Genomic DNA, 19376 nt, shown 5'->3' with positions numbered 1-19376 from the left:
ACAAGTAAGATAAAGCTGACCAATGAATCAGAGGCTCGCACATACTTATCTGATGTACAGCGTCGAAGGCACAATAAAGGTAAGATCACTGATGTAAAAGTATCGATCAAACCTGGTGCCAAACATTTTGTTGTTGAGGTTCAATACTTTGGTGGACCTAAGAGAACCACTGAGAACCCTGATGTCCATCAGTATGGTCATTCAGAGCATGTGGAGATGTTGAGCTTGCTAGAGAGTAGGCAGCGAAAGAACAAGGTAGAAAAAGGCTGGGAATATGTATTGCAAAATCTGATCAAGTTCAAGGAAAACATTGAAGAAAGATTAGGCCTTGATCTTGAAGACAAACAGCCAATCTCATTGGTTGCCAAGAGAAGGAAAACTGGCGAAGGGCCATCTGTTCAAGTTTTCCTTCTATCTATCTGCTTGTAATTTTATTTGCTCTCTTGTAACTTCTTTGTAAAATTGTGTATATACAAGTTGCCAGATTGTAATTCACAAGTTAGATAACTGATAAGAAAAAACTCAATCAATATATATATATATGTTAGGTCCAGTTTTGACTATAAACTGGAGCTCTCCAGTTGCAACTGGAGAGCATGAAGAATTGTCCGAAATATTAGAAGTCCAGTTGCATCGTACAGTTTTAGCAATTGATGACTTCCTCCAGTTGAGATCTAAAGACATAAATCTGAAGACATTCCAGTTGAAGTCGAAGACAACAAGTGGAAGAAAGGAAATGGCAATGGCAACGAATCCCAGTTGACATTTCACCAGATCAATCAACTGGAGATCATTCAGTGTAAATGCCTTTACAAAGCTTTACACTGATTACGAGGAGGACCTTTTACACTACATCCTTTTAACCGGACAATAATCTTGTCTGTGGATAAAAGTGCAAAGATGTAGAATAGTTGAATAAAGTAACCTTTTGTCCTACTTTATTTAGCACACACAAAGGATTATTTACTAATACTTTTGTGTGCTGTCAACCATATTTGTACATCGAAGTTGAGATCCCAATGCTCATACTTCGACTATAAACAGAGGTCCTTGCCCAAGCATTTCAACAACTTTGCAAACACATACATTCGGCAATATTGGTGAACTTGTGCAATATTCTCTCAATCGTAAAAAGGAACATTTCACAACTTTAAGTGTTTCGATTGTTAGGAAAATTTCCAAGTATAGATCAATTGTATTTCATAGGTTGTTAGGATATTTACATCTTTGTATTATCTTGGTTTCGCAACAACCTTGTATTTTATTTAATAATCAATAAATAAAATACACTTGAAAATTACATATTGTCACACCAATTATATATACTTGTCAGTTACATTATTGCATTGTATTTACTTATTCCGACTGTCATCTTAATAAGTAACATTCCAGTTAATCTGGTACACTACTTACTCTAAGCTGGTCACGTCCAGATTAAGTGATAGTGTTGCAAAGTATACTCACCATTGACATAGAGGTGTCTTCAGCACCCATCTAGTATTAGTTGGGACTTACAATATATATATATATATATATATAGGAGAGAGATCAAATAAAAAGGTATGTTAAGGAGAGAAGGGAGAGAAGGTTATATTAACCAATAAGAGTGTGACATGTCATTTTTAAAAAAAATTGCTCGGTTGCATTTTTGTAAATAAATCAAACTTTTAGTCAGCCTGGGTTCTGGGTCAGCTTGGGTGGTCAGCTTGGTTGGTCAGCTTGCGTCAGTTTAGTTAGCCTAGGTTCTGGGTCAGCTTGGTTCGTCAGCTTGGTCAACCCCAAGCTAACCCAACCCAACCCAACCCCAACTTGACCCAGAACCCAAACTGATTCAACCTGACACAGACCCGAAGCTGACCCAACGTGACCCAAGTTGACCATAATCTACATTTGTGTAGATTATGTGTAAATTGTGTCAAGCTAATCCAAACCCAAGCTGACCCAACCTGACTAGACCCCAAGCTGACCCAGAAGACCCGATGCTGACCCAACGTGACCCAAGCTGACCAAAACCCATAATCTACATTTGTATAGATTATGTGTAAATTGTGCCAAGCTAACCCAACCCCAAGCTAACCCAACCTGACCTGTTAGAAATTCAAAATAGTGCTTAGTTGTATTTCCTTATCTTTGTTATTATGTAAATATAATATAAGGTTGAGGGGGAGCTTATGTATTTACTTAGAGTATAATACCCCTCAAGCCTTAACCTTTTGTAACTTTTAGTCACATATTGCAAAATATATTTCCAAGCTTTCCCCACACACACCTCTGTCTCTCTCAATACACACACATCCACCATTGTTACTCACCTTACTTCCGCACCCGAACACGAACGAGTTTTGATTATTACATTTGGTATCAGAGCAGAACAACAATCTGTTGACGATCCAGAACAGAATAATTACAGATTCATTGAATTCAGTTCAAATTCTTCTTCTTCGTGTTCTAAGAAACTTTTGCCGCCATTTCTGTTCTTCAACAATTTACATTCAATTTTTGTTCAATTTTCAAGTTTTTGTTCACCAATACATTCCAAATCATATTTCAAAACATTCTGTTAAGTTTCAGAATCAAATTCAAAGTTTTGAGTAAAAATCAAAATTTTTGAAAATTTGATGAAAATTTGATTTTCACAATTAAGTTGATTTGAGATATGGGATTGTTCTTAGGGTTGTGCGCGATAATTTTCTGAGCATTTTGATGTTTGGAACACATCCTAATTTTCAAAACTGAGTGAGAACTGATCAATTTTGTATCAAAAACCATTTGTTTTATCTGTTCTGTTTATATGTGCAGGTATCCCAAAACAATCTTTGTTGAAGGAACTAAACCGATCTCTTTTAGATCGTTCTAGTTATTAGACCTTTTTGAAGTTAAAACGATCTAATTTAGATCGTTCTAGCTTGTATAATTATGTGTGAATTGTGTGATGTGTGGATCATGATTATGAAGTTATTGTGATTGGGAATCACACACTTCCTTGGGTAGTTGATCTCCTTGAGATTGGTTTTGCTCAAAAATTCCGAATCATTGTGTTACTCTGCCCATATTTCCAAAGTTTTCATACTTAGAAAATTTTTCATCCTAATTGTTAAAACGATCTAAATTTAGATCGTTCTAACTTTTCTTTACAATTCCTTACAACGATTTCTTTTAAAACATTTCATTTTTTTTCTACTTTCGTCTGTCTTCTTCATCACTTAGAAAATTTCTTTTCTAAAACGATCTAATTTAGATCGTTCTACTTTCATTTTTCAATACTTAGAATTTTTTTTCAAAAATCTAAAACGATCTAAATTTATAGCTTCATTTTTTAAAATCAAATTATTTTGTAATTCAATCATTTCAAATGACAACAATCAACATCAATTCAGACATTTCATCAAGAGAGGTACAAGTTTTTACTCAAACTGATTACTTGTCTCTTCAAACAACTGCTGATACTTTGACAATGCAAAATCATACTTTGAAGACAAATTTGAATATAGCTAAACAAGAATTTGATAAACTTAACGAAGTTTTTTCTCAACTCTCAATAGCTCATTATGCTCTCAAAGTTAACTATAACTCTTTGAAAGAAATGCATTTGTCAAGTAACAGTTCTCAAGTTGTTTCACCCAATGCACATTTAACCATTAAATGTCAAGACCTTGAAAAGACTGTCCATTCACTCAAGCAAACCATTGAGACCTTACAGCTTGAGAAAACCAATGAATGGATAAGAGCAAATGCAAGACAAGCAGATGTTGAGTTTCTCACAAACAAAATGAAAGATATGAGACCAAATTGTGAAAAACATGAAAGACAGATTTCTGACTTAAACAGTTCTTGTTTTCTCAAAGGAGTTGAAATTGAAACTCTTCAAAAACAAGTTGAGGATTTGAAAGCAAACATTTTGTTCTACCAAGAGAAAATTTACAAAATAGAACAAAATCCTTTCTTAGATTTCACTGCTTATTACAACAAATCAAAGATTGATAAATCAGAACTTCTTTTTGGTTTAGGTTGTGAGAATCCAGCACATTTAGAGAAAATTCAAAAAGAAGATCTTGGTGCTTTGTATGATGAAAAAGTTCTTCGCCTTGGCATGATTCAAGAATTCATCAGACCATCTGAGGATGATTTTGAGTCAGATGATGTTGAAAGACCAAAACCAACTCAAATAAACATTGGTTATGTTGCTTTTAATGATACTTACAAGCAGACTCATAAGAGATCAATTTTTATGAGTTAGAAGAAATAGACAACATTTTAGTGAAACAAAATGAGTCTCAACAAGAGTCTTCAAAATCAATTTCTCACAGAGCTTATATTCCAACTACCATATTGGAAAAAGAAATTGAAAACCTAAAGCAAAAAGTTGATTCTCAACAAAAGGTCATTGAACATCTGAAAACTCAAGATTATTCCCCAAAGGATGATAGCATCTCTTCTAAAGAAATTCAAGAAATGTCCACAACAATGTTATCATCATTTTCCAAGATTGAAGAAAAAATTCAAGCTTTGAAGACTAAACGTCTTGCTTCTGTCAAAAAGGTACCTTCTTTTGAAACCCCTGTGATCACACCTAATGACAAAAGTAAAGTGACTTTAGAGCATAAAATTGAGATTCCTGAATATTTTAAGGCTAAAGCAAAAGCATTGATTGAAAAGATGACTACCAAAACTGGTTCTCAATCAAAAAATCAATCAAAAATTGAAAAAGAAGTTAAAAAACTTTCTTTCAAAAAACCTAAAGTTGAATCAAAGAAGGAATCTAAATCTAAGATTGCTCCAACTTCATTTTACTCACCCAAAAGTCAGCTTGCACCAGCTGTCAAAGGTAAGAACACCATTAAGGTTCATGTTTCATCTGTTTCTAGAACCTCTGCTCTTAAAACTATCTCTAAACATAGTTCCATATCCAAGATGTCAAAAACTAATCAAGTTTTCCTCACAAAAGAAACATCTAAGGGTATAACTAATTATAGGGATCAGTATGGATGGTTCACCGTCAAAACTCCAAAGAAACAGAATACCAAATCTTCAAACAATAACATGATCAATTTTTCTAACCCAAAAGGACCCATTCAAAAGTGGGTACCAAAAACAACATAATTGTTTTTGTAGGTAATAAAGGTCTGTGCTACGTATTTCCATTTTGGAAGATATTCAACACATGATCCTGGAATGAGTTTATGATCAAAGAAACTATCTCAAATAAGTGCTAATTACCAATATACTAACTTACCTCTGCATGTTGTGTAAAAATCCTCTATCTCTATAATTTCATTCATTATCTGTCAAACATTGATGTTATGCTTACGTGCAATATGTTTTATATCATGCAATGTTTGAGGGGGAGAGAAAGGATAATTCATGAAGCAAAGGGGAGTTTGTGTATTTGCACTATTTGATTAGAAACTCATTGTTATTTTAGAAAAACAAAATATAAAAATATAAAATTTGAAAATTCACAAAAATATTTTTGTTTGTTTTGTTTTGTTTGTTTATTCTAGTTTTTAGAAATCTGATAAATGAAAAAGCCCAAAAACTAGTCAAGCCCAATATCAATCAAGTCCATAACCGACCCAGCCTGACCCGATCCATTTTTTTTCTTTCTTTCTTTCTTCTTAAGGAGGGAAAAACATTTTTTTCTTTTCTTATCTGTTCACGTATACCAGTAAAATCACTAACTCTCTCACTAAAAATCTTCATAAAAACTTTTTGTTGCTGATCATCAAAAGAAGTTAAGGGTCTTGTTCCAAATCATTCTGTGATCATTTCTTTCTATAACATCATCAACTTTCAATCACATCCACATGTACTATCTCGGTTTGAATGTAGATTTCATTGTTTTTATTTTTCTTGAATTTCTTGATTCTGTTAGTACTTCTGTGTTAACTGTGTGAATTAGAAGCATGTTCAGGATAGGTGTAAATGATTACTACATGTTTAAATGCATTGTTTGATGTTTTTGAAAATTCAAAAACCCTTCCCCCCCTGTTCTTGAAAATAAAGTTGATCAGAGTATGTTTAAATGGATTGATGCGTTTCTGTTCAGATATGTTGCGTAATGATATTGTTAGTTTGGCTAGGGATGAATGTTATGCCATGCTCAAGTTGCAGTTTGATCCATTGAATGTGAATATTGATGTATGTTTGGTTAACTGAAAAGTGTTTGGCAAAAATATTCTATTTTAGAGTTGTTTGATTCTAAAACGATCTAAATTTAGATCGTTTTGATTTCTAAACAACTTGAAGTAAAATAAGTTTACCATTCACCTTTTATGTTCTTTTCATGTTATTTCTTTGATAAAACCCTTGAGACTGAGACCAAAACGATCTAATTTGGATCGTTCTTGGTTCTGTACGCTGTGTGGTTTGTTAATAAGTTTGGAAATTCGACTGATGGGTAACTGAATTCTTATGAATTCGGTTCGCTCAAATCTGATACTTTTTAATGTAAAGAGAAATCATGAATTTGATTTCACTTTATATTTTTTAAGTGTTGGAAAATCTTGAAAAGAGAAGTTAAGTGTTTCTCAAATTTTTTTTCCAAAACGATCTAATTTAGATCGTTTCATTTTTCCTTCACTTCAAAAGTTTTTAACAAAACCTAAAACGATCTCTTTTAGATCGTTTTACCTTTCCTTTCCCATACTTAACATTTTTTCCTCTCTCTCACATGAGAAACTTAAAACGATCTCTTTTAGTTCGTTTTACTTTCTTTTTCCATACTTAAAATTTTTTCTCAAATAAAGGTTTAACACGATCTCTTTCAGATCGTTTTAACTTCAGTTTTCCATACTTCATTATTCTTCCTTTATATCTTTCAAAACGATCTAAATTTAGATCGTTTCATTCTTTTTACTAAGATTTACTCAGAACGATCTAAATTTAGATCGTTCAAAATTTTACACTTAGAAATTTTTTTTTCCTTTCAACATTTTTATTTTCACTTTTATTTTTGTGTGGTGTGACAAACTGTTTTGTATGATCATATAATTGTCATACTTATATGATTATATATTATTTTCAAAGTTATATACATATCAAAGTATATAAGAGCACAAAGAATTGATCGCCTTTGTGAACTTCTTTGTAAACTTATATATGGAAAATATGTATTTAACTATTCTGTGTTTATTTTCTCATAACAAATGATTTATAAAGGATACACTGAGTTGATCGCCTTTGTGAACCTCCTTGTATCTTATATAAGTTGTCTGTGTGAACCTTGTTATTTGCTATTCAAATATTATTTTTCTGTGTGTGTTAAAAGTTTTTATGTCTTAAAACAGAAAATTATAAAAATAATGGATCATCAAGAGGAGGTTAGACATGATGAAGAGATTGTCATTAATGAATCAATAGAAGAAATTCTTACAGCCTAAAATTCTATCAATATGAGAAATAATCGATATCTGAATAATCCTTTCAATGCCCCCAGCTTTCCAATATGTCAGCAATCTTCCACAATCATCCTCTTACTCATGCTCTAATAGTAGATGTTGATCTGGCTGAATCATATTTATTTGACATGTGGAGATCCATTATCTTTGTGCAACCACATGATCCATCTTTATCAAGGACTAAATCAAAAGTCAAATCTCCAGAACTTCGTAGACAAGGCTATTTTCAATTTGAACTTCAGTCTGGAGATAATACATATGACTTCGAGTTCAATTTAGATGATTTCAGAAGATATTTAAGGCTACCAGAAGCAAACTCAAATGGGAAAGATGATTATGATGAATTTGAATCAAATGATGTGATGTTTGCTGCCTTGATATCACTTGGTTATGATGGTCCTCTGACAAAAACAACTGATTTTAAGCTGAAAAAGTTACCAAGAATTTGGTACTATGTGTTTTCTGTTCTCAGCAACTGTTTACATCCATATACAAGAGGAATGGATAACTTGACCCAGACAATGCTGTACATATTCTATGGGTTTGTTTTCACTCAGCACTACAACATTGCTCAACTTCTTTGGGATCAGCTGATAGTAGCAGTAAATGGAAAAATATCTGCTCCCAAGAAGTATATTCCTTTCATAAGATTTCGCTCAGCAATTGTCCGAAGTATAATCAGGAACAAGAAGCACATTCCAAGACTTCTTGAGACAGGGAAAGTTGTTACTCATCCATTCAAGTTTGTTAGAGACTCTGGTATCCCTAACTATTCTTATTTGATTCCATCATTTTTACTTGATATGGTTTTTGATGCTGATGATGCCAAGAAGGCATATCTGGACTGGATTAGGACAACAATGGGACCGGAAAGCCTCCCGGTTCCTACCCAAGTTGTACATAGGTCGCCAAGTGAGGGGTCTAAGAGGAAAAGAAAAGAGAGTGAGGGTGAATCCAGTTCAGGTAGGTCAAAGAGTAAGAAACAAAGAGGTGAAATGTTTGTGATAAAGTTGAGTAAGAAAGTACATCAACAAAAGAAGAAGGGAAGTTCAAAGAAAAAGAAGTTGAAAAGAAAAACACCAGTTGAACCTTCTTGTCCAACATCTTCTGAGGATACAATCTCTGAGTCTGGGACTCCAAGACCAATTCGATCACCACCTCCTAAAACCTCAAATATCAGAAGATCACCATCACTAAGAACACCTTCACCACAAAGATACTCTTCACCAATACAAACATCTCCACTTCCAGAAATGCTAACACCAGAACCCCCAACAATGCCTCAATCACAACAAATTCCAACTCAAATTCCTTCATCAACAATTTCTACACCTGTTTTCCTATCACCTCCACCGACATACTTTCAAGGCCGCAGGAAGTCCATTCCTGTTAATATCAAAAAGAAAACATTCAAAAGATCTCGCTTTGAGTATGATCGTTTCTCCCGAGCTGAACAAGAAGATGTGGCTGATTCTGATATTGATTCATCTGATAATGAAGCCAATCAATTTGCTGATGATGTAATGGACATCCCGGAGGAACAAGGTGGAGTTGAAAATGTTAGAGAGGATGAGAGGTCCGGGCTAGGTATAAGGCATAAAGAAAACGTTGGCCTTCCATTAGTTCAAACAACATATACTCGCCGGGTTCGACCTAGGATAGAAGACAAGAGCTCCCAACTCTTGCACGGTCAAACCTCCACTAGCCATTCGGAAGTCTCTCTACAGACTGACGTCTCATTTCTGCATGGGCAAAATCCACGTACTCCATCCCAGTCTCCTTCAGAGTCTGTGGATGTTGAAGATAAAGAGACATCTGCCCCTCTCTTGACTTTCGATTCTGCACGTCTGTCTAGTACTCCTAGGACACTTACACCGATTGTTATACCATCTGCACATCTAGGTGATGCTGCCGGAACAAACATAGAGAGCTCGGCTTTAGTGCCCTCTCAAGGATTGTTTGGAAGTCCTTCCATTGCTAACGTTATGCCAGCTTTGAACGAAGGCACCCGTGTAGCTGAATTGGCTCAGCGACAGTTTGAACTCTCTCGAGCTCGAGTAGTTGCTACAGCTATTCGTGCTTTGGGTTTAACGGTTGATCTAAGTGACACCGGTGTTTTGTTTGTCCACTTTCCTAAGGATTCTGGTTGTGAAGCTGAATCATCAACTGTTGCTCAAACTCTTGAACCAACAGGAAATCCTGTGACAGTCATGATGTCGTCAGGTCACTCAGTAGAACCACTTGGAACTACTAACGTGTCAGCTTCCATTACTCCTGATACTTCAATTTCTGAATCTCCAGCTGTTGTAACATTATCTCCACTTGTTCGTACTCTTGTGACTCATCTGGTTGAAGGGATTGAACAAGAACAAGAAAGCGTTTTACGTGCTTCCCGATATTCTATTACAGGAAAACTTCCAATGACTCAAACCAGTTCTTCACCACGCAGATTGCTTACTGGTGGTGCACTTAGAATTGGCTCATCTGTTGTTACTCCAATCTCAACACCTACTACTCATATTTCAACTGTTCCAACTGTTATTCCTTTGTCATCTCAACCAATCATATCAACACCACCAATTACTCAATCATCTCCAATTTGATCATCAACCCCCCCAGAAATTTCAACTTCATCAACTCAACAATCATTTCCTGATCCTGATTTTTCTTCAAGTTCTTCATCTTCATCAGACTCTTATCTCAGTGATACTTATCTGAATGACTATACTGCTAATAGGCTTCATGAAAGTGGTATATCCACTGATACTCTCATAATGGCAGTACTTCGTAGATTAAGATCTGAAGAGCCTAATCTGAATCCACCAAAGCAAGCCAGAATCAATCAATTCTTTCTTATCAACATTTCCTGGATACTGATACTGCTCATAAGGCTGAAACTGAAGCAATTCGAAAGAGACTAACTGAGCTTGAACAACAATGTCGACCGGCCACTATCTTAAGGAGTCGGGATGATCAAAATCCGGATGATCAACCCGAGGGGGAGAATAATGCTCAAGATAGTGGAGAAGGTCATAATACAACACAAGAAGCAAGTGTTCAAGAAGTAACAGAAGGAAATCAAGATCAAAGTCAAAGTGTGGATATTCCTTCATCATCTCAAGCTCATCAAGTTCATAATTGTGATTCAGATGATCTGCCTCCACTTGTCAAATATATCTCTCACTACTACTCAACTACATCAAGTTCTGATCAATCTAGTGATCTTGATCCGTTTCAACCAGGGAAGAGGACTGATGATGACAGTGATTCTGATTCAGATGATTCTAATGATGCTCCACCAAGACCTGTTATGTCTCAAGAACAATTTGAGAAAGATATCTTTGAAGAGATTGTCTATGATCTAAGAGATACAAATAATCTTGACACTCCAAGAGAGCTTAGCATGGGCATTAGACATCCAAGAATCACTCGAGACAAAATCTGGCAGATCAACGAAGGATATTTTTATGAGAATTATGCTCAAATGGTAGATCTGAATGTCAGACCTGAAGAATTAGTATGCAGGGCAAGATACATTGAAGAAAGAGCCTTCCCGATGTACTGCTCATCTGAGGAAAGACTCAACATGACCTTGAATAGGTTGAGAGCATTCTTTCTTTTCAGACATCAAAATCAAAGGGATGCATACTTAGAAATGATGAATGCTGAAAGCACAGTAAGAAGTGAAGAGTGGTATAATCAGTTCCAGAATCCAATCACAAGAGTGTTGACATTGATTGCTCCTATCAAGTATAAGAATCAAAGACTTGTCCGATTTAGAGTTCAAAGAGCTGATGGTCACATTTATGCTATTCATGAAGAATCTTTCCAATACTTACCAATCTCTGACATCCTCTTTCTCTACAACCAGTATGCTCATTTGATCACAAAGACTCCAGATCAACTCCTTGCTTATGAAGCTCTGAAGAGTCACATTCAGGCTTTAATCAGATACTATGAGTTCAATGATTTCCAGATTGGTCTAGAAAGGAGAACGAGAATAATTAATCTCACGAGACCAATTCAGAGAGCAGGAGGTTATGAGTTGGATTCTTATCAGATTGGAGACCCAATAGAAGAATTGGATGGATTTGTTTTCATTAACAGCTTCAGAGGAAAAATCTTTATCCGTGCATCTGATTTTCCCAAGTATTCAGATGGCACTCTGAAATATTGTTTATTCTTCCTCAGAGCAATTCATGATAATCCTAATCCCAGTGAAAATGAACACATCCAGATTCAAAGAGAAAGACACATAAGAAGGATTCAAGAAACAATTGATGTTCGTCAAAGGGTTAGAGATCTTATTGCTGTCAGAACTATTAGACCAAGAGAAGGAATCATTCATACTGAGACAGGTTCATGGGTTCTTTGGAATCCAAGTCATGAACGAGATCTTCATAATATTCCTCCAGTTAACTTTCAAGATAATATCAGATTGCCCGATGAACGTCCAGAAGGTGCTAACTGGCATTTCATTCCTAAGAGGTATTGGAATGACTCTTGGAATAGTTACAAGAAAAGAGCTTTTTGGAATTCTATGAAAGATAAGCCATCTACATCAAAAGCAGCTTAAGATTACAAGAAAAGAAAGAACAAGAAAAGACGAGCTGAGAAAAGAAGGAGGAGGAACAGGAGGAACTGATTGAAGACAACCAAGCACTAAGGGGGAGAATGTTAGAAATTCAAAATAGTGCTTAGTTGTATTTCCTTATCTTTGTTATTATGTAAATATAATATAAGGTTGAGGGAGAGCTTATGTATTTACTTAGTATAAATACCCCTCAAGCCTTAACCTTTTGTAACTTTTAGTCACATATTGCAAAATATATTTCCAAGCTTTCCCCACACACACCTCTGTCTCTCTCAATACACACACTAACACACACATATCCACCATTGTTACTCACCTTACTTCCGCACCCGAACACGAACGAGTTTTGATTATTACATGACCAGACCCCAAGCTGACCCAAGCTGACCCAAGCTGACCCAACCCAGAACCTAAGCTGACCCAAAACCCATAATCTACATTTGTGTAGATTAATCTAAATTTGTGTAAATTATGTGTAAATTGTGTCAAGCTAACCCAACCCCAAGCTGACCCAAGCTGACCCAAGATGATCCAACCCAGAACCTAAGCTGACCCAACCCAGAACCCAAGCTGACCCAAAATCCATAATCTACATTTGTGTAGATTGTGTGTCAAGCTGACCCAACCCTGACCCAGACCCCAAACTGACCCAACCCCAAGCTGACCCAAGCTGACCTAACTTGACCTGACCCCAAGCTGACCCAAACTGACCCAGACCCAACCCCAAGCTGACCCAAACTGGCCCAACCTCACCAGACCCCAAGCTGACCCAAACTTACCAGACCATAAGCTGACCCAACCTGATCAAGCTAACCCAAACTAAGCTGATCCAACTCAGGCTGACCCAACCCAAGCTGACCCAACCCACTGGGAGTTGAAGCTGACCAAGCTTCACAAAACTTTAAATTATTTATGAAATTGCCACCGCGCTTCTTTTTTATTTAGACACATGTCGCGTTCTGATTGGTCAATAGGATCTTCTCTCCCTTCTCTCCTTAACACCCCTTCTTCTAGGATCCTCACCCTATATATATATAATGATAATTAGTTAATCACTATGTTGTTAAACACTTAAATAATGATAATTAGTTAAGCACTATGTTAGTTTTATGGACTTTTAATGCATCAAAATGATGTTTTTTAAGTGTACTCACCGTTCTTATTTTAAGATTGTTCTCACCGGAATGTTACCCTATATATAGGGGAACAATCAAATAGGAACAATCTTAAAATAAGAACGGTGAGAACAACTTAAAATCGTCATTTTGATGCATTAAAAGTCCATAAAACTGACATAGTGCATAACTAATTATCATTATTTAAGTGTTTAACAACACATTGATCCGTTAAAATCGAAAAAATCACATTTTTTGGTGCATGCATCGTTTTGAAGAATATGTATCCAAGATGGATGCACAAAACAAAAAACATGATTTTCTTGATTTTGACAAGCCAATGTGTTGTTAAACACTTAAATAATGATAATTAGTTAAACACCATGTTAGTTTTATGGACTTTTAATTCATCAAAATGATGTTTTTTAAGTGTTCTCACCGTTCTTATTTTAAGACTGTTCTCATCGGAATGTTACCCTATATATATATATATAGGGGAAAGATAATTTGAGACCAACTAAAAAAAGTCCAAAAAAGGACCATTGATTTTCGTAACTTACACACCACCATTATCATCTACTACGATATACAAGACTTTTTTGTAAAAACACTAAGACTTTCCAGCGACGGGCCCACTAGAAAATCATGTGTAAGTTTTACAAAAATGTTTTGTATATCGTAGTAGATGATGATGGTGTACAAAAATCAATGGTCCTAGTTGGTCCTAAAATAAGAGGTGGTTTCAAAATATCTCACCCCTTTATATATATATATATATATAAGGGGACAATCAAATAAGAACAGTTTTAAAATAAGAACGGTGAGAACACCTTAAAAACATTATTTTGATGCATTAAAAGTCTATAAAACTGACATAGTGCATAAATAATTATCATTATTAAAGCGTTTAACAACACATTGATTCATCAAAATTGAAAAAATCACGTTTTTTGTTGGATGCATCATTTTGATGAATATGCATCCAAGATGGATGCACAAAACAAAAAAACATGATTATTTTGATTTTGAAGGATGAATTTGTTGTTAAACACTTAAATAAAGATAATTAGTTATGCACTATGTTAATTTTATGGACTTTTAATGCATCAAAATGATGTTTTTAAGGTGTTCTCACCGTTCTTATTTTAAGAATGTTTTCACCGGAGTGTTACCCTATATATATTATATATATATAGGGTAAAGTTATTTTAGGAACCCTTTTTTTTACGAGAACCTTTGAGAACTTTTCAAATCAAGCCCAACCGATGATTATTCTTTACATGAAAATTGTTTTTTGATTGTAATTTGAATAACTTATATGTAATTTTGAAGTTTATAACTGTGTGGAGCATGGATTATCACCCGTTATACAATTATGTGGAGATTTGGATTCTTGATCACATGTGCACGAATATTGCTATGATCACATGTATGGAAGTCGATCACATGTAATCATAGCAATATTCGTGCACATGTGATCAAGAATCCAAATCTCCACATAATTGTATAACGGATGATAATCCATGCTCCACACAGTTATAAATTTTAAAATTACACATAACTTATTCAGATTACAATAAAAAAACAATTTTCATGTAAAGAATAATCATCGGTTGGACTTGATTTAAAAAATTCTCAAAGATTCTCGAAAAAAAAAGGTTCTCAAAATAACTTTTCAATATATATATATATATATATCACGTTAAAAAGATAACATTAATACACAAGAAAGCAATGAGGAAAAAACCAGATAGGTTGGATGAAAATATCACAGTTCTACACTTCTACCTATACGATCCTTAATTATTACTGAATTAAAGTCAATATATGTATGTAATTTGTAGTTAAGTTATAGATTGCCATATATGTAAGATACTAGTAAAGAATAATGAGCATCGAGAGAAAACCATATTTATAAATACAACAATGGGAAGTTACATCAAACAAAGTTAAACATATATTCAACTAAATTACATATTTTATGCATTCTCACAGTTCTTGTAGAAAAATAAATTTTCAAAATAAGGCTATCATATATATATATATATATAGTTTCTTCTTTAAGTGTATATGCATGTATTCAGTTTCTTCTTAAATGTTGCAGAAGCAAAAGAACAAAACTAACATGGGCGATACTCTTCCAAGCTTTTGTTTGTGTAATTTTTGGGTATGTGACCTGGTTAATAGTTAAGCTATATATTTAACGTCGTATTTGATAATATCAATATGTATATATGTATGTTTACAATCTAAATTAATCTATTATAAAAAATGTGATTCTCCAAGAACTAAAACACATTTCTTCTAAGCTTTTGTTTGTGCACTTTTTAGCGCACACTTTTATAATTTGTAATACCTCTTTTGGCCATGCTAACTAAAACACATTTGTAGTTCTACATAATTTTATATATATAAAAAATGTGACAAAATTTTTAATTTGTTAACACCAACTAAAAGTATGGACAAATACAGTATTATTTGTGGTGGTTCTCCAATGTTCAATGGAACAACATACACAATTAATTTAGTCGTCCTTGCATTCTATGTTAAATGATACTACATATCTTGACTAAAACTTACGGAAAATGTTCCTTAATAAAGTTTACAGACTTTATCATTTCCAAAAAGATATTTTCAAGAAATATTAAAATATAGGATTCTATTAAAAAAATAAATAAATAATTTAAAGGCAAAATTTTACCGATGATCACGAAGAAATACATTTAAATTTATTTTTTCATATGCAGGGGGCCAATGTCACAAAATCTATATGCTAAGGGTTTGGTTCTAACATCGGCCACATTTGCTTCTGCTTTTAGCAATCTTATCCCTCCATTCACCTTCGTTATAGCCGTTCTTCTAAGGTATGGTTTTTTAACCACATTTAATTTGTTTAATATGATATGGGTATGATACCTAGTAATACAAAATAACACTTTTAGTTGCTCATACAAGTAACAAAACAAGAAATTAAATATTATCACGCACACTTTTATTCACCGACCTCTTTCTAAAACATATTAATACTGCGATAATATCATTTTCAAAATCGAATTATGTCTTCATGGTTGTTGCCGGCCTCTTTAATCAAAGTACATGTAAGAATCTAGTACTCGAGGTCTTCTCAAGCTCGAGTACTAGATTTCAATCAACTTGTGAAAATAATTGAGTCCGCATATATTCAGTGTAAGTTTGGCCAATCTAAAATCTATTATTGGATTATCAAGTGGAAACTGAGATTAGATAAAGCGTTTAAATTAAGCACGATTTTGGTTATTTAGACTCGATCTCTCCCTAGCTAGAGCTAGTAAAATTTCAAAAATAAAAAGATAACTTACCATATGTATATATACCATGAATACGACAACGTAGAATGATCTAGCATTGAATGACACTAGCTAGATCCTGAATGCTTAAAAGGCTTCCGTAAAAAAATATATCAAATGTACGACCTAACTCTTGATTATTATGTTTTAAAAATAAGCATTTTACTAATTTTTAAACTTGAATACAAGGTTGGAAAAGGTTGAACTAGGTAAAATTTCAGGAAAAGCAAAAGTCGTTGGAACCCTTGTAGCGGTTGGCGGGGCAACGCTTCTTACTTTTTACAAAGGTCAACAACTCAATCTCTGGTCAACTCATTTCAGCCTTTTAAACGACGATAAACGCATAAGTGGCCAGGTGGCAGCTGCTCGGACGACTTCTACACAACACATAATAGGCTCAATATTGGCAATGGGTTCTGCTCTATCTTATGGCCTCTATTTAAACCTCCAGGTCAATACTCATCATTCACTAATATCGTAGTTAGACATAAGGCTGTGTTTGGTTCATAAAATGGTTTTGGAAAAAAATAAAACATTTCAAAAGAATTGGAATTTAAAAAAATGGATTTGAGTGAATAACTCTTTGTCTTTTGATGATTCATGTAACAAATGGAACGACTATCCTTCCACACACCAAAGGAATGAAGATTCCATCAAATGAGACAATGTTTAAATTCGAATGGAATGAGATTTTTCCAACATTGAAAAATCAAAGGAATAATATTCAAATTCAAAACCATCAAATTTCATCATATCTATGAACCAAAATGTATGTGTCCAAATGTTTGTCCATAACATTGAAGCATAACTAAAATTATGGTGTTTGTAGGTATTTGTCCATACTTAAAGATATGTTTGTAGATGGTTTTAGAATCAACTTGATATATGAAACTTTCTTTGTATGGTCATGTGGAAATATAAGAATAGAGGTGTTTGTATGATTAAAGATAAAATTAAAAGACTTTTAGGAATTGTAATAACATGATGTGGTAGCTGATTAAGAAGTTAAAGCACCTAAATGCATCTCTAGCGTTGGAGGTAGTCTAACACAACCAAAGATGTACTTAGGACCGTATTAGAGTTGGTTATGTGTTTTTTCTTACTAATTGTTTCTTGATATCGCATATGTCTTAAATATATGCAGAGTAAAATGAGTGTGAATTTTACTTGTCATTACTCCGGCACATTTTTGTTTTGCTTGTTTGCCTTTATACACTCGTTTGCTTATGCTTTTTCTACCGAGAGATCTTGGAGTCAATGGAAGATTGGTTGGAATATTAGATTGTTTTGTAGCGTTTTTCAGGTAATTGGTCATCGTTTTACCTTTATTATTATATATAACAAATACATTAAACTCATAGTAAACTGTATGCATCATGTATAGGGAGTCATGACAGCGGGATATATTTTTTTGGTAATGGTAGCTGTGCATCTGCAAGGTCCATTGTTTGTGTCAATGTTCAACCCTTTGGTGCTTGTATTTGTGGCAATAGCTGGCTTTCTAGTTCTCGATGAAAAGTTGTACGTGGGAACGTAAGTAGACTAATTACACCATAAATTTTCGTCTTGTTTGTGCATGATAATGAATATATCACTAACGTTGGTTTGATGCAAAATCTCATTGCTAAAAACATTCACGAAGGACTTGTGATAATATACGGGCACACACCAATTAATCATTAATAGCATTCATATAGGGTGGATTATTTGGGGGATTTTTAACAGTCATGTGTTTTATCTCATGCATTTATGTAATTTAAAAGTATAAGTATGATAGTTTGTCGTTCTAAAAAATTATATGACTGACATTGCTTGCTTATTGATATAATTTTTTCTTATAAATGATAATGTAATATATATCGTGTGCAGTTTGTTAGGATCAACAATAGTTATAATGGGGTTATACATGGCTTTATGGGGTAAAAGCAAAGAGATTAGAACGTCGTACGAACTAAAACCTTCTGGTAGCTCAAAAGATGTGAATGATGCCTCAAATGCCGCAACTACAACAACAACTCTCCAGGATTTGTGTTTGGCTCATACTACAACTTTGATTGTCAATGAAGACAATGAGTTGGTTGTAAAGTCTCCAATGGAAGCACATAAAGAACAAGTAACTATTGAGGAAGTTTAGGGGCCCAAAGATATATGTTGATATGTTTTGGTTTCTATGGCCTATAGACTACATAATAAAAGGTTGTTAGTAAAGGAAAGTGTAAGAGGATGAGTTTTCTTTTTATATGGTTGATGATTGACTTGATAAGTTGCAAACTATTATGTTACAATAGTCAATGGGAAATTAAATGTTATTCGGAGGCCTAATATGTTTCCTATCGAATGATGGTATACTTATCGCTGCAACAAAAGTGACATATAGCGAGAATTTTTGAGCTCGCAATAAGTCAAAATGTCCTATTTATAGGTTTTCTTTTAAACATCTCCTCGAGTCCTAGCAAAAGCCTCTTCCCAATAACTTATTTAAGAAAAGTTTTAGCCCATAATGCTTGAAATGTTTGATTATGATATAATGAAAAGAGTTAATTGCAAGATTGGTCCATGTGGTTTACACCTTTTTGTAAAAAGAGGTCCCTTTTTAACTATCGTTGCAATGTGGTCTTTGTTTTGATAATCTTTTGCAAATTTGGTACAATTTTGACAGATCCGTTATTCAAAGGCGTTAACTGTGCACGTGAGCACCACGTGCAGGGGTATTCTTGTACTTTGCCATGCATCTGCCCCCACACCCACATTTTCCCCATTTTTTATACCTGATTATCATCAAATAAATCTATCTATTAAAAACCTTAAATATATTATTCCCCCGAACCCATATAAAGAACCCTAAATCCTAAATCAAGCAAATGTAAAATCGGCATCCTTAATCAAAATACTAATAACACATTCGTCATCGTCATGAACTGGGTACTTCGAGAACATGCTAATT

General features: G+C 34.2%; 2 protein-coding genes across 2 annotated transcripts in view; both read left to right on the top strand.

The window, feature by feature from the left end:
* LOC122601368 (WAT1-related protein At1g68170-like) overlaps window positions 1-16913 on the top strand; it is a 31246-nt gene extending 14333 nt beyond the window's left edge. Inside the window, exons 2-3 of the mRNA XM_043774132.1 lie at window positions 15854-15970; window positions 16622-16913. Coding sequence (XP_043630067.1) covers window positions 15854-15970; window positions 16622-16913 — 409 coding nt within the window. The remainder of the gene's footprint in view (window positions 1-15853; window positions 15971-16621) is intronic.
* A 914-nt stretch (window positions 16914-17827) lies between these two features.
* LOC122599013 (WAT1-related protein At1g09380-like) lies at window positions 17828-18624 on the top strand. The gene is made up of 2 exons (XM_043771461.1): window positions 17828-17965; window positions 18302-18624. Exons 1-2 carry the CDS (start codon window positions 17850-17852, stop codon window positions 18564-18566), a joined length of 381 nt encoding a protein of 126 aa, XP_043627396.1. The 5' UTR covers window positions 17828-17849; the 3' UTR covers window positions 18567-18624.
* Window positions 18625-19376: the final 752 nt, after the last annotated feature.

The sequence above is a fragment of the Erigeron canadensis genome, chromosome 5, assembly GCF_010389155.1.
Source record: "Erigeron canadensis isolate Cc75 chromosome 5, C_canadensis_v1, whole genome shotgun sequence".
Classification (NCBI taxonomy): Eukaryota; Viridiplantae; Streptophyta; class Magnoliopsida; order Asterales; family Asteraceae; genus Erigeron; species Erigeron canadensis.
Note: the sequence above shows the minus strand (reverse complement) of the source record. Positions and strands in the feature narration are given on the sequence as shown.

Bases quoted from the DNA above. Each gene is read 5' to 3' on its own strand.
- LOC122599013 (XM_043771461.1), top strand. From the start codon at position 17,850: ATGGTAGCTGTGCATCTGCAAGGTCCATTGTTTGTGTCAATGTTCAAC. The intron at 17,966-18,301 runs GTAAGTAGACTA...TATCGTGTGCAG, and splicing joins GAAAAGTTGTACGTGGGAAC to TTTGTTAGGATCAACAATAG.